This window comes from Acipenser ruthenus, chromosome 6 (genome assembly GCF_902713425.1).
Source record: "Acipenser ruthenus chromosome 6, fAciRut3.2 maternal haplotype, whole genome shotgun sequence".
Lineage (NCBI taxonomy): Eukaryota > Metazoa > Chordata > Actinopteri > Acipenseriformes > Acipenseridae > Acipenser > Acipenser ruthenus.
In genome coordinates this window covers 76,230,715-76,243,039 of record NC_081194.1, presented here as the reverse complement: position 1 = coordinate 76,243,039, position 12,325 = coordinate 76,230,715, and the positions used below count along the sequence as shown (strand labels likewise).

At 39.6% G+C, this 12,325-nt stretch overlaps 1 protein-coding gene across 2 annotated transcripts in view; it reads left to right on the top strand.

The window, feature by feature from the left end:
- Positions 1-225: 225 nt before the first annotated feature.
- Positions 226-12,325, top strand: part of LOC117411319 (consortin-like) — a 35,119-nt gene continuing 23,019 nt past the window's right edge. Inside the window, exons 1-3 of one of the 2 annotated variants that reach the window (XM_059025825.1) lie at positions 226-303; positions 5,576-5,723; positions 11,764-12,184. In XM_059025825.1, the coding sequence (XP_058881808.1) occupies positions 11,818-12,184 (367 nt within the window). In that variant the 5' untranslated portion in view covers positions 226-303; positions 5,576-5,723; positions 11,764-11,817. Of the gene's footprint in view, positions 304-913; positions 1,000-5,575; positions 5,724-11,763; positions 12,185-12,325 lie in introns of those variants that run through there. The other variant, XM_059025826.1, reaches the window with a different exon arrangement.

Genomic DNA, 12,325 nt, shown 5'->3' with positions numbered 1-12,325 from the left:
AGGCAGGTTTGTCACTGGAAGATAACCCTGATGAGCACTAAACCTGGACTGCCTGGGGTTACCTCAAGGTAGTTCAAGATTAATGAGGCTATGTAGAACCAGCCATTGGTGTGCAAGTTCTCCATCCAATCATCCCTGTCTTGTCCTGTGTCGTATGTGCCTTTAAATTCCAAAGGCATGTCACAGTTCAAGGGACTGCTGTATGGGTCTGCTAAGCAGAACTGAGTTAGAGGCCAGAACAGGCGGAGGTCACTCTTAACCTGTGGTTTACTGAAGATTTCCATTGAGACGTTATTGTGATTGGTAAGTTCATTTTACCTACTTTATTAATATTGACTAAATATTTTGAGCAGCTTGTTCCACATTGCTAGTACTTAATCTGGTAGGGTGTGGCTACATTCCTTTTTGACTTGCCCTGTGAATTGGCCCGTTCCCGCCTCCGCCACCAGAGGGAGACGGGCCGCCGTTCCTATTTCCGCCACCAGAGGGAGACGGGCTGCCGTTCCTGCCTCCGCCTACAGATGTGCCACCAGCGCTGCCCCTGCTGGAGGGTCCAGGTTCCCTGCCAGCGTCCGCGTGCTTTGAAGGGCCGGTGTCCCCGCCATTGAAGAAGGCTTGGGTGTTCCGACATCAACCCCGCCCATCACCGCCTGCTGAAATAGTCCATCCGAGGGACATAAGGGGACTCTTGGGAGGAGGGCTTGGATTCAATGGGGGATGGGGGAGGTGTGTGGCTCTGCCCTTGTAAACATTGGCAGGGATGGGGTTAAATTCCCCTCCCTGCCCAGGTTTATTGTGTCAGGTGGGAGTAATTAACAATCAATCAGCACCCAGCCACCTGACATAAAAGGAGGCCTCAGCGCCTCATTAGGGAGAGGTAGCTGAGGTAGCAAGTGGGTTTTTTTCATGGGTTTTTTTGTTTTGTTTTGTTGCTTGCTGGGTTTTTTGAATTTTTGCAGACCAATGAAGGCAAAGCTCAGCCTGGAAGATTTATTTTCTGTAAGTTTTACTTTGTGTTTTAATAACCTTTTGTTTGGCCCTTGTATTTAATAAGTCTTTTGTCTGTCTCTGAGCCTCATCCTTTGTGCCACCCTTCACAGGACCCTAAAGTCCTCAATAACTATAGGCCAATCTCCAACCTTCCATTCTTAGATAAGGTTCTAGAGAGAGTTGTTGCAATTCAATTACAAGAATTTCTAACTCATAATGGTATATTCGAGAAGTTTCACTCTGGTTTTTGTGCTGCACATAGCACTGAGACGGCCCTTGTCAGAGATGTGAATGATCTGCTGGTAAGCTCTGACTCTGGCTTTCCATCAGTTTTAATTCTTTTAGATCCAAGTGTTGCCTTTGATACTGTAGACCATTCTATCCTACCGAATAGTCTTGAAAGCACAGTGGCACTGTCTGGCGTTGTCCTATCCTGGCTCAAATCTTATCTTTCTGATAGGTTTCAGTTCATCTCTGTCGGGCAGGTAAAATCAGCATTATCGGAAGTTGTCGGTGGTGTTCCACAGGGCTCCATTCTAGGTCCCTTGTTGTTTTCATTATATATGCTACCGTTAGGTAACATTATCCGCAGACACGGAGTGAACTTCCATTGCTATGCTGATGATACCCAGCTAGATTTGTCCCTAAAGCCAGGATTTTCTTCTGCCTGGGTGTTATTAGCTACTTGCCTTACAGACATCAAGCATAGATTGTCACAGAATTTTCTAATGTTGAATTCAGACAAAACAGAGGTTATGCTAGTGGGATCACAGAACCAACTAACAGGAAATGTGGGATTACATAAGATCGACCTTTGCAGTCTCTCATCAAAACTTAAACTAGAAATGAAGAGTTTGGGGGTCATCTTTGATCCTGATCTATCATTTGAGACTCATATTAGGAAAGTTACTAAAGTATCTTTTTACCATCTGAGAAATATAGCCAAACTTAGACCAATTATTTCCGTATCTGATACAGAGAGACTAATGCATGCCTTTGTTTCATCTAGAATTGATTATTGTAATGCACTGTTTTCTGGTGTCCCAAAACATGTGGTATCCCGCTTGCAGCTTGTTAAGAATACCACTGCTAGAATTCTGACTAAAACCAGGAAAAGTGAACATATTACCCCTGTTTTGGCCTCTTTACACTGGCTCTCTGTTCGGTATAGAATTGATTTTAAGATTTTGCTGTTAACTTACAAGGCCCTGAATGGATTAACACCTAGTTATTTGCAGGAGTTACTGACCCATATCTTCCAAACTGCGCTCTGAGATCACAGGATACGGGGCTGCTGGTTATTCCTAGGGTCAGCAAGAGCAACACAGGAGGTAGGGCTTTTTCTTGTAGAGCTCCTAAATTATGGAATGCTCTGCCTTCGTTTGTCAGGGAAGCTGGAATCGTTACATTTTTCAAGTCAAGGCTAAAAATGCACTTTTATAAAATGGCTTTCTTATTAGTGTGTTTTAATATAACTTTAAAATGGCTGCTTTTGTATTATTATGTGTATACTGTTATTTAAATGTTATTTAAACAGTTGTATTTCTGACATGCTATACAAATGGATTGTGGTTTGTTCTTTTTTTCTGCTGTGTACTGTACAGTGCTTTGCGATACTTTTGTATAAAAAGTGCTATATAAATGCAATAAGTAAATTAAATGAATAATTACAGTGGAAAGTGTGTTTTATTAATGAGTGAATATTAAAGCACCACAAGGATGCACCATGAAACAGCTTGGATGTCAATCTCTTGTTGATAGAAACAGAATAATTAGTTAAAGGTATAGTTTCAAATGATATCGTAGTGTAAAACTGAACCGGACTGTTGGGTATCCAAGGGTTAGCTCCCTACTCCAAATGATCATCAACAGAAAAGAACACACACACAAAAAACGTAACCCCAAATCACAAATGCACGAAACATTGTAGGCAAATTTGGGCTTTGTGAGTAGCCTTGAGGTGTTATTAGTTTTAGTATTGATATTCTTATTAAGCTTTTGAAAATCTTGCCCTATAATCAATATATATAAAATTAGGCACCTTTGGAAGAATGACCAAAGTTGATTTCATACTAGAAAGGTAGTCAGAGTGTGGTATAGGCCCAATAATACAGCATCTGATCATTTCAATAACAAAACAATGCTCCTGGCACTGTGGATCACCGCGATATTTAGTTGGGCTGGAATCCAGTATTTTTAGTTTTAGCCCAGATTGGGTATATCTCTTGGGAGCAAAATAACATTTAAAATGCAGATTGTATGGTTGCCATAGTGATAAAGGCCACTTTTTAGGCGAGTGTAGAGTGCAAATGTGTGTGTTATTTATGTATGTATTGGCAATTGGACAGCTTTCTCATAATATACAAAATAACAATTTAGGTATTGGTAAATAAATAAGGTGCAATGTACAAGGTTTTTATAATGTAAAATATTTGAAGGAGTGTGTACTGAGGAAGCTTGTCAATAATCAAAACCCATGTCACCAGGATATTGTTGCCCACACCAGTGCAAATATAATCTACAAACTGCCATTTAAGCATCAAATTAGTATAAATCATTACTATTATCTTTCAAAACAACAACACTGCTATAAACTGCGGTGTTGGTTTTGTTTTTAAAGTAATTTTACATTCCAATAATAATTCATTTTCCATTCCTCAGTACTTTTGTACTATATTGATCAAAGAGCCTGTTTGTATACATAACTGGCCACTAAATCTGTACTGTATTTTTGTACTTGGGTCTAGGGGTTCAGGTAATAAATTACATATTAATAAAATAGAATTATTGAGGGGGAAAAAAAAGAGAGAAGTGATATCTTATCATTATATTCCCTGCACTGGCAACATATACATCATTTTATTTCTTAAAAAAAGAATTATAGTTGGAATTTAAAGAAATAGGGTAAGATATGTTAAGGTTGGGGTTAAGGGTTGTGGTTTGGGGGTGATGGTTAGGAGAGTAAAGTGGTGAAGGGTTAAGAGATTGGGGCAGGGTTAGGGTTAGGAGGTGAGGGGTCTTACAAATAAACAACTAAACAACAAATGAAGGCTGACCTTCGAATCAGCCTTGATGCAGAATTCAGAGTTCTTTGTAACGCCTTATCAATGCTGCCACCCTGTGGCAAGAATATTGAACTGCTATATATGGTAGCTAATAGTCAATTGCAACAAACTTCCGAATTTAGTCTTTCGTTCTGTACTAGAAGTTAACCCTCACCAATACTTCAAACACAGCACGAAACCAGGACCAGAGTCTTCACACTGCATCTGCTAACATACACAAGACAGACATGTCGTGCAACAAGGACTGCTCAAAGACAGGCAGTAAGTATCAAGTGAACAGGACATAAGAAAGGACTGGTGCCTGCCAGGGTGTTCAGTGCAGCCAGAACCCGACAGCCTTCCCACCAAACTGCATCTGCAGAAACCAGACACACACACAATACTAATACACATCTACACTGCTTACAAAAACTATCCGACACGACTGCATTTATCTGCTGCACAGTCAAAGCGGCACAACTACCTAACACTGATTTACATACAGAGAAGTCAAAGTTTATAAATTATATATAGCTCCAAATTATATTTAGATAGATTTTTTTTTTTTTAATTACAGTCAATTATTCTACTACATTAAAATGTTTAAAGAATATTTGAACGTATCAGAAAATGTATTTGTTATTGCACAGTGGCAGATCCCAGCCATTTCAAAGGGCGACTGAGCCGTGTCCTTTTTTAGGCATGTCGTATGCAGACAGGCTAAAAGAATTGAATCTATTCAGTCTTGAACAAAGAAGACTACGTGGTGATTCAAGCATTCAAAATCCTAAAAGGTATTGACAATGTCGCCCCAGGGGACTTTTTTGACCTGAAAAAAAGGGGTCACAAATGGAGATTAGATAAAGGGGCATTCAGAACAGAAAATAGGAGGCACTTTTTTACACAGAAAATTGTGAGGGTATGGAACCAACTCCCCAGTAATGTTGTTGAAGCTGACACCCTGGGATCCTTCAAGAAGCTGCTTGATGAGATTCTGGGATCAATAAGCTACTAACAACCAAACAAGCAAGATGGTCTGAATGGCCTCCTCTCGTTTGTAAACTTTCTTATGTTCTTATGTTTTTTTTTTTGTTTTTTTTTAAGTGCTTTTACTTTTTTTAAGGGCCATTAGTAGAACAGCAGGCTACTTAATGGCCACAGGGTGGCAGCATTGGATAAGAACTACAGAATGATACATTGGCTAAGGAATACAAGAATGCTTGGCAAGCTTGTCTCGCTGAAGTTCACTGCCTGCACTATCCATTGCAAACAGCAGAGGGCAACGGCAACCTCTTGCCAGTCCGGCTAAAATCCTTCTGTCGGTTTTCTAAATACTGTAGATCTATTTTGTGCATTAATTAAATAACAGCATTTGTCTAGTTGCTCTACATTTAGAAAATAAAAATGACATTTCACTGTCTGTAGGTTTTTTTTTTTTTTTTTTTAACATTTCCAGTTTGACATGTTGCCGTTGAAAGTGCGGTGTGGTTGAGTCAGTCAGCCCACATGAGGGCGCGTTTATTTGGATGTGTGCTTTTCAGTAATGCCGACTCGAGAGACACGGCAGCACCGGACAGAACAGCAGGAAGAGCAGAGAGCGAGAAAACATCAAAACAGCAGCTGAAGCCGGAGATCAATGAAGAGCGAATCGCGGGTGAAAAGTAACTCCGGCTTGACAGTCACTGACAGGTAAAATCGGAAACAAATCACACTGTAATTCTGTTTGTGCAGTTAAAATATAATTTAATGCCAGGGTTTAACAGAGGGATTTGGACACAGAGAAACGTTGCTATGAGCATGAGCTTGTCATCGAATTACTAATGTATGTACATAAATAATGCAGTCTGTGTTATAGCAGTCATAAATAGGTTTTATTATGTATTATTTCAAAATTCTTAGTGTATGAAAATAGTAGTATGCGACCCATTTTGCTGTTCAGAATGATTTGTATGTTTTCTGTGTACAGTTTGTAGTAGCACACGTTTCAATGTATTCAGCTGCGTTGCTGTTGACTGCACCAGCAAGGTAAGCTGTTGTGTGGATACTGGGAAGACCTTGAAGACCTTGTTGTTAGTGGATTGCGGCATTTGTTTTATTTTGGTATTGTACGAAGTTTATTCATGTTATACACGATGGGAAGATTAGTTGTGAGTAAATCGTTGTTAATGTCACCATTTTGCGTTAAATGACTAACCTTGGAAAATACAAGAAAATAAACTGATTATTTTGTTTCCGTATAGTGATTGGTATGTCACAAAAATACAGGAAATCCTTGAGCTAAATGTATTAATACTTTTTGAAAATACAGTACCAATATTGAGCGAAAACAGTGATATTCTTGACCACTGCAGTGCTAGTGACTCACTAGTGACTGACGTAATATTTATATTCTCTGTGTGTGGTAAATTTCACAGATACAGCAAATAAATGGGCCATTTAGGCTACTTCTGCCTCTAATACAGGCAGTATCCTGCCTTCATACTTACTAGTATGCTTTGTGTATTGGGTTCAAATGCCCAACTGAAGTTTCACAAAGTGTATAATTAAAATGTTGCCAAAATGAAGCCAGGTTTTACAGAATGCTTTCAGGGCTGCTTGCTCATTTAAACGCACAGGAGTCCTATTATGATCTAATGTTTTGTTAAATAAAAGAGTAGCCTCCTTGCTTGGCTCTAGAAGTTGTGGTTTTATGCAGAAATCCTCATTTGTTCCAGTCTTTGTAACAGCGATATAACTTGGACGCTTGACATTTACAAACGGTGGCATTCGGTTCAGATGCCTGCAGATTGTAAACACGCAGCGAAGGCATGCAACCACTTAAACGCAAATTAAGATCATTTGATCCTCATTTATTTCCTAGGACCTAACCGATTTACGACTTTTTTTTTTGGAATTTGGCTGCCAAAATCAGTCATGTGACCGTTTTGGTTTCCATTTAGTAAAAGACCAAACACTGAGATATTGGCATATTTAGCACACAGTGTGTTATACGATTCTCTAAGTAAAATAGTATTGTAAAATTGAAAATAATGATCTTAAAAAAACGAGACACAATTTCAGGTACTGCTTAGTGCAATCCTAACTGGGGTCATCATTTGTACAACTACTGTATTCTAGCAAAAACATTCTTCTAAAAAAAATATTGCGAATTGTGGGGAAGCTTAGGAAAGTTTGTGAAACAGATGAGATGATAATTTTAGACTGTGGTGTAGTCTGCTTCATTGTACACTTCATATATCCCTTGGAGAAGATTGAAATGGGTTTTGACCTTGAGCCCCAAATTTTTATGCACCAAAAACTGATTTTTTTAATTGAAATTAGAACAGGCCTTCACCCAGCAGTATATTTCTCTTCATAATGCTGTAGTGGTTTTTATATGTTAAGCCATCATAATTGTTCTTATTTTACATGATCAAAGCCCCAATCCCGTTGTACAGTACTAAACATATGTGATGTGGCTAGGATACATGGGTCAACAAGACACTGGCTGGTGGAGAGTATTTGTTCTTTGCATGCAGAGCCAATCAAATATTATTGTAATAACCTTCATGATACAGTTTCCAAAACAGAATTCAATCAGGGTTTGTGCCCTAGTGACTTCTTCTGAAATCCATATGTCCTTATTATTCCACTAGGCTTGATTGGATTTCAAGTATGCATATGTTTTCCTCATTTAAAATACCCTACGGAGTACTCTATGTACAGTGCGGGTACACAGATTATAGCAACCTCTACTGCTGCAGTATATGCTGTGAATTACAAAGTGTGTTAAACCATTCGAAACGGCATGCTCATGAATGTCTTCAAGCATTCTGAACCAGGCGATGCTCAGTACTTGACACTCACCAGGAAAGCTTGGTGCATACAAATAACGCACTGGGGCTTGGGTCATCCTCGGATCCAGTAAATGTTAATACCGGTGCTGGTCCCTGCAACCGTTACCTCGTGTAGCAAATTAATCTTAATTTCTAATGCAATTTACTGCTCTCACTGAGTCGCCAGCTTCGGTTGATGTACATATAAAAAAAAACACAGGACTAGGAAGACGAGATGGGTGGGAAGCAGTTTGAAAAATTAAAAATTGATTGGAGAGTGTACAGTGTGTTACATACTGTACCACTTCTGGTGCGCTGTGATGTGTAAATTAAATGGCATTGGTTGCGCAGTCAATAGGATTTCTAGCATTTTGGTTAAATATGACGGCGTCAGAACAGACTGTACACGTTATTTCCAGAAGTAGTGTTAAGAGAATTTCCTTTTGGCTTATAGTCTTGAGATATTACAGGGGTGTAGCTAGGAATTTTTTACTGAGCCAAAAACCTGCATATCCTGTTTATGAAGCCTGGAGACTGCAAACTGCAAAGCAATATAAGTTGCTAACTCTTTTTACCCAGTGACCCACCTTGGATGATGTTTGAAATTTCATGACACATACATTTTTTTTAAACAAATCTCCCAGCAAAAACAACTCCAACCTAAAATTACTCTATTCACACTGTTAGAAATATGTGCTATTAAAAGGACAAGAACAATAGAACTTATAAATATGAATAAGTAGATGGGTTCATACCTTCATTGAGACATTCGTTTGGTTCACTGCTACTGAAGTTAATGCTGAGACTGGTGACACTGATGCTACAATTGGAACTGGTAAGACTGGTGCTGACACTGCTGGACTGGTAAGACTGGTCCTGTTACTGCTGGAACTGGTGCTGACACTGCTATTGCTGGTGCTGCCACTGCTGGGACTGGTGCTCCCACTGCTGGGACTGGTGGGACCGGTGCTGGAAATGGTAAGACTGCTACTGCTGGGACTGGTAAGACTGGTGCTGCTACTGGTGGGATGTGCTGGAACTGGTAAAACTGGTGCTGGAACTGCTTTAAGAGCTAGTCATGTTAAACTAAATGATTAATCTTCTTCCCAAAATCCACCACCAGACTTTTAAATACAATAATTACTTGAATATGCTATATTGCAGTATAGCCTCCTGTAACACCTTTTATCATTTTCACAACTTTCTGACTTGAGAGTGATATAAACACTGAAGAAATGTATACTCCCTGTTTGCAATAATGTTTTAATACTGTAGTATACTGTAGTGCTGCTGTAAGCTTGATGTGGATCTTATTCATACAGTACTTTCAGCATTAAAATTCACAATTTCAATATGATCAGTGTTCATTGAAATGGAACATAAGACTTAATGGAGCTTAAATGCCAGGTTAGAGACACCAAGGTATTTATTACGTATTTATATATTTGGCTAGATACGAGTTTTCTACTTCAGAATTGATTTTGGGTGCAGAAGAAAGAAGATTTATTATAGATGGCAGCCCAAGCTTTTTAAATGCAGAGTTACTGCATGGGCTGCTGCTGATTACGCACAGATTGTCAATGGCATTTCATTCTTTCAGGCAGGGGTTGGGCAGTAAAATAATGCATGACTGCACAAGGTTGCTGTTGCCTACTTAGGTTTGTGGCTAATAAAACAGTAATGAAATTATAAGGCACAATTAGCCTGTAAAAACAGTTGTGTAACCTGTATCCATGTAGAGATGGAAAAGTAATGAAGTGTTTCTGTTAATAACATGCATAATTCACCCTGAATATACTCTGCTGTGTTTGTGGTCCCCTGCGTTGCAGTCAAGGAGATGGGACTCAAGGTGTGTATAGCTGCTAGGGAATAGTAGATTGTTTTTGTGACATTTAATGATGTATAGAACACTTGGGGAGGGGGAGGGGTTCATGTATCAAACGTTTGCGACGGCATTAAGGCAATAGCACTGAGTTTACACCGGCCATAAAATTGCCACGTATGTATCGTGACACTTTTGGCAAGCTAAGGCCGTGTTAGCACAGCCAAAATGCACTCCACCGCTGATTAGACATGCACTTTAAGGCGTGTCGAGCCTTAATTATATATGCATGGGCAAATTGTAGTCAGTGATATTAAAATTAGATTTATAGAACGGCTGCGCCAGCTCTAAAATTGGTCTTATTTGGGCGCAAAGAAAGTCAGAAAGCAGCTGATAGGACAGAGCATTATGGCAGCAGTGATAACGTATTTCTTACGACGGAGAGTGCAGGCCCCTAACCTTCCGGAACAACCCAGGAACAGAGGGAGAGTACTGAGAAGGGAGAGTATTTAGGGGTCCGCATTACCTTTTTTGATCTTCCTGAGGGTGAAATTATAGCTTGATAGCCCATTTTGAACTGTCATTTCTTCCTCTCCAAATGACCTTCCTTTTGTTCAATCGAGGTAGCCCATTTGGAGGGGAGGCGCTATTTTTCAGATTAGTCTGTTAATTTGTGCTACTGGTAGCCCATTTTGAGCACCGGTGCAGCACATTTAAGTATTTAAATGTGCCAGCTTATGCCATGCCTCATTCATTTTGGGCCAGTTAATACATTCAGGATGGGGTAAAATGTGTGGATTGGCAGAGCTCTGCTTTACACTCCGCCAGTTTAGCGCTGCGTCGGTCGATCTTGATACATGTCCCCCTTGGAGTTCTTTGCTTTTGAGTCATTGTTGATGAGAGTAATTCTTCTGAGTGTACCATTATTAATAATTCAGGGCATTGTGCCAGGTGTGGGCAGTGGTATATTCGGACTTGATCCTCACATTCAAATCAAAGATGGAAAAAAAAAACATGTTAAAGGGGAAGTACTTTAAAGCCATAATGAATTGTTTGCACATGTACTGTAGATCTTTTAAGGACTGGTTTTGTCTGTTGTTTGCCATTTGTTTAATGGCGCAGTGTGTCCTGTGCTAAACTATGGTAAATGCATCACCATAGGATCAGTGCAAAAGGACTGTACACATTCCTGTAAGGGTATAAAGGGTACATATTTATAATTGATGGTACTGAAGTACTTTATTAACAACAGCAAAAAACACTTTAGCTGGGTCATTTTATTTTTGAAGGCTGGGGCTATATTTGTATCAACTTGCTTTTAAAAATATTTAAAAGGGTCATGAGGGATAATTAACGGAGTAAATGAAATTAGGACATTACATTTACTGAAGGAGATACAATTACTAGTGCAAATGGCCTAGTTATGATTGCTGAGTGCCTAGGCCTAGTGAATTCCCTGGCAGTGTTCTAGTGCCAAACCTTCTGAACCTGCACTGGGAGTTTAGCAGCTGGAACTACTGCTGCCTTTGTACGTTTCTGGGGTTGAAAATGTCTTGTGTAGACAGAACACCAATAACATCAAAGTCACTGGGTCTTCTGGTTTGAACTTTTTGTTCACATTTTCTTCACTCAAGCTGTTGTCTTTCAGTTTTTACCTTTTTTTTTTCAGTCTTACATTCTCACCTTTTTTTGGACACTGATAATACTGACGCACCTGAACATGGCTTAAAAAAACTAATCCATTTAATGTCAATTGAAAAATCAATCAGAGCAATGTGTCCTTTAATACACTGATTAAACTAAAATAACAGGCTATATAAAACTAGAGATATTGAAACTTAGGATAACTGAATGCCTTTTGGTGCCAATGTAAATTAATTACTGCTTGAGTCACTCTAGTAATAATGGTATTTTGAATTTCCATAAACACAATGGGGAGGAAAAGTCCCAAAACATTACATTTAGTAGATCACATTCAAACTTTAAACCATTTGTATTGCAAATGTTGTCTTACAACCACACTGTTTTTATGAACTGTTTGAATTTAGCAGCAATAATCATTTATATTTTTTTTGAAAATCTCTCTTTTCAGAAGTGAGAACGAAACTGATCTGACTCCTTCCGTGGTCTGAAGCTCAGGGCTCTAATGGATGAAGAGGAAACGCGAAGAAATAAGGTGTCAAAGCAGATGAAAGGGACCGTGAACCTTGAGGACCACGTGGAAAGAGGATCCCCTCAGACAACCACATCGTCCTCTGATGAGAACGAGAACCAAATCCAGGGCTCTGTGAGCGGGCACCGGCAGGCCCAGCAGGACTGTGTCAACAACAACGAGACAGACCCCCACAGCAAGACAGGGGATTCCAGAGGTCTGGCACAGGGCCTCAAAAATAACAACAAGGCAGTGAACTGCAGCGATACCCAGAGTGCCAACACTGAGGGGGTCAAGGGAAATGGGACATCGCCAAAAAGGAATGGAAAACATAAAAAGGGCATGAAGGTGGAATCTTCAGGTAACATTTTGAATTCCTGTCTGTCTATGTAGCTACAGTATATCTATTATGAGGGCATGGATGTCAAGAGGGGTATCACATGACTTAAAAGAGGACAACAATTGAAGTTCATACGCTTAAGGCCAAAACAATTGTGGTCAT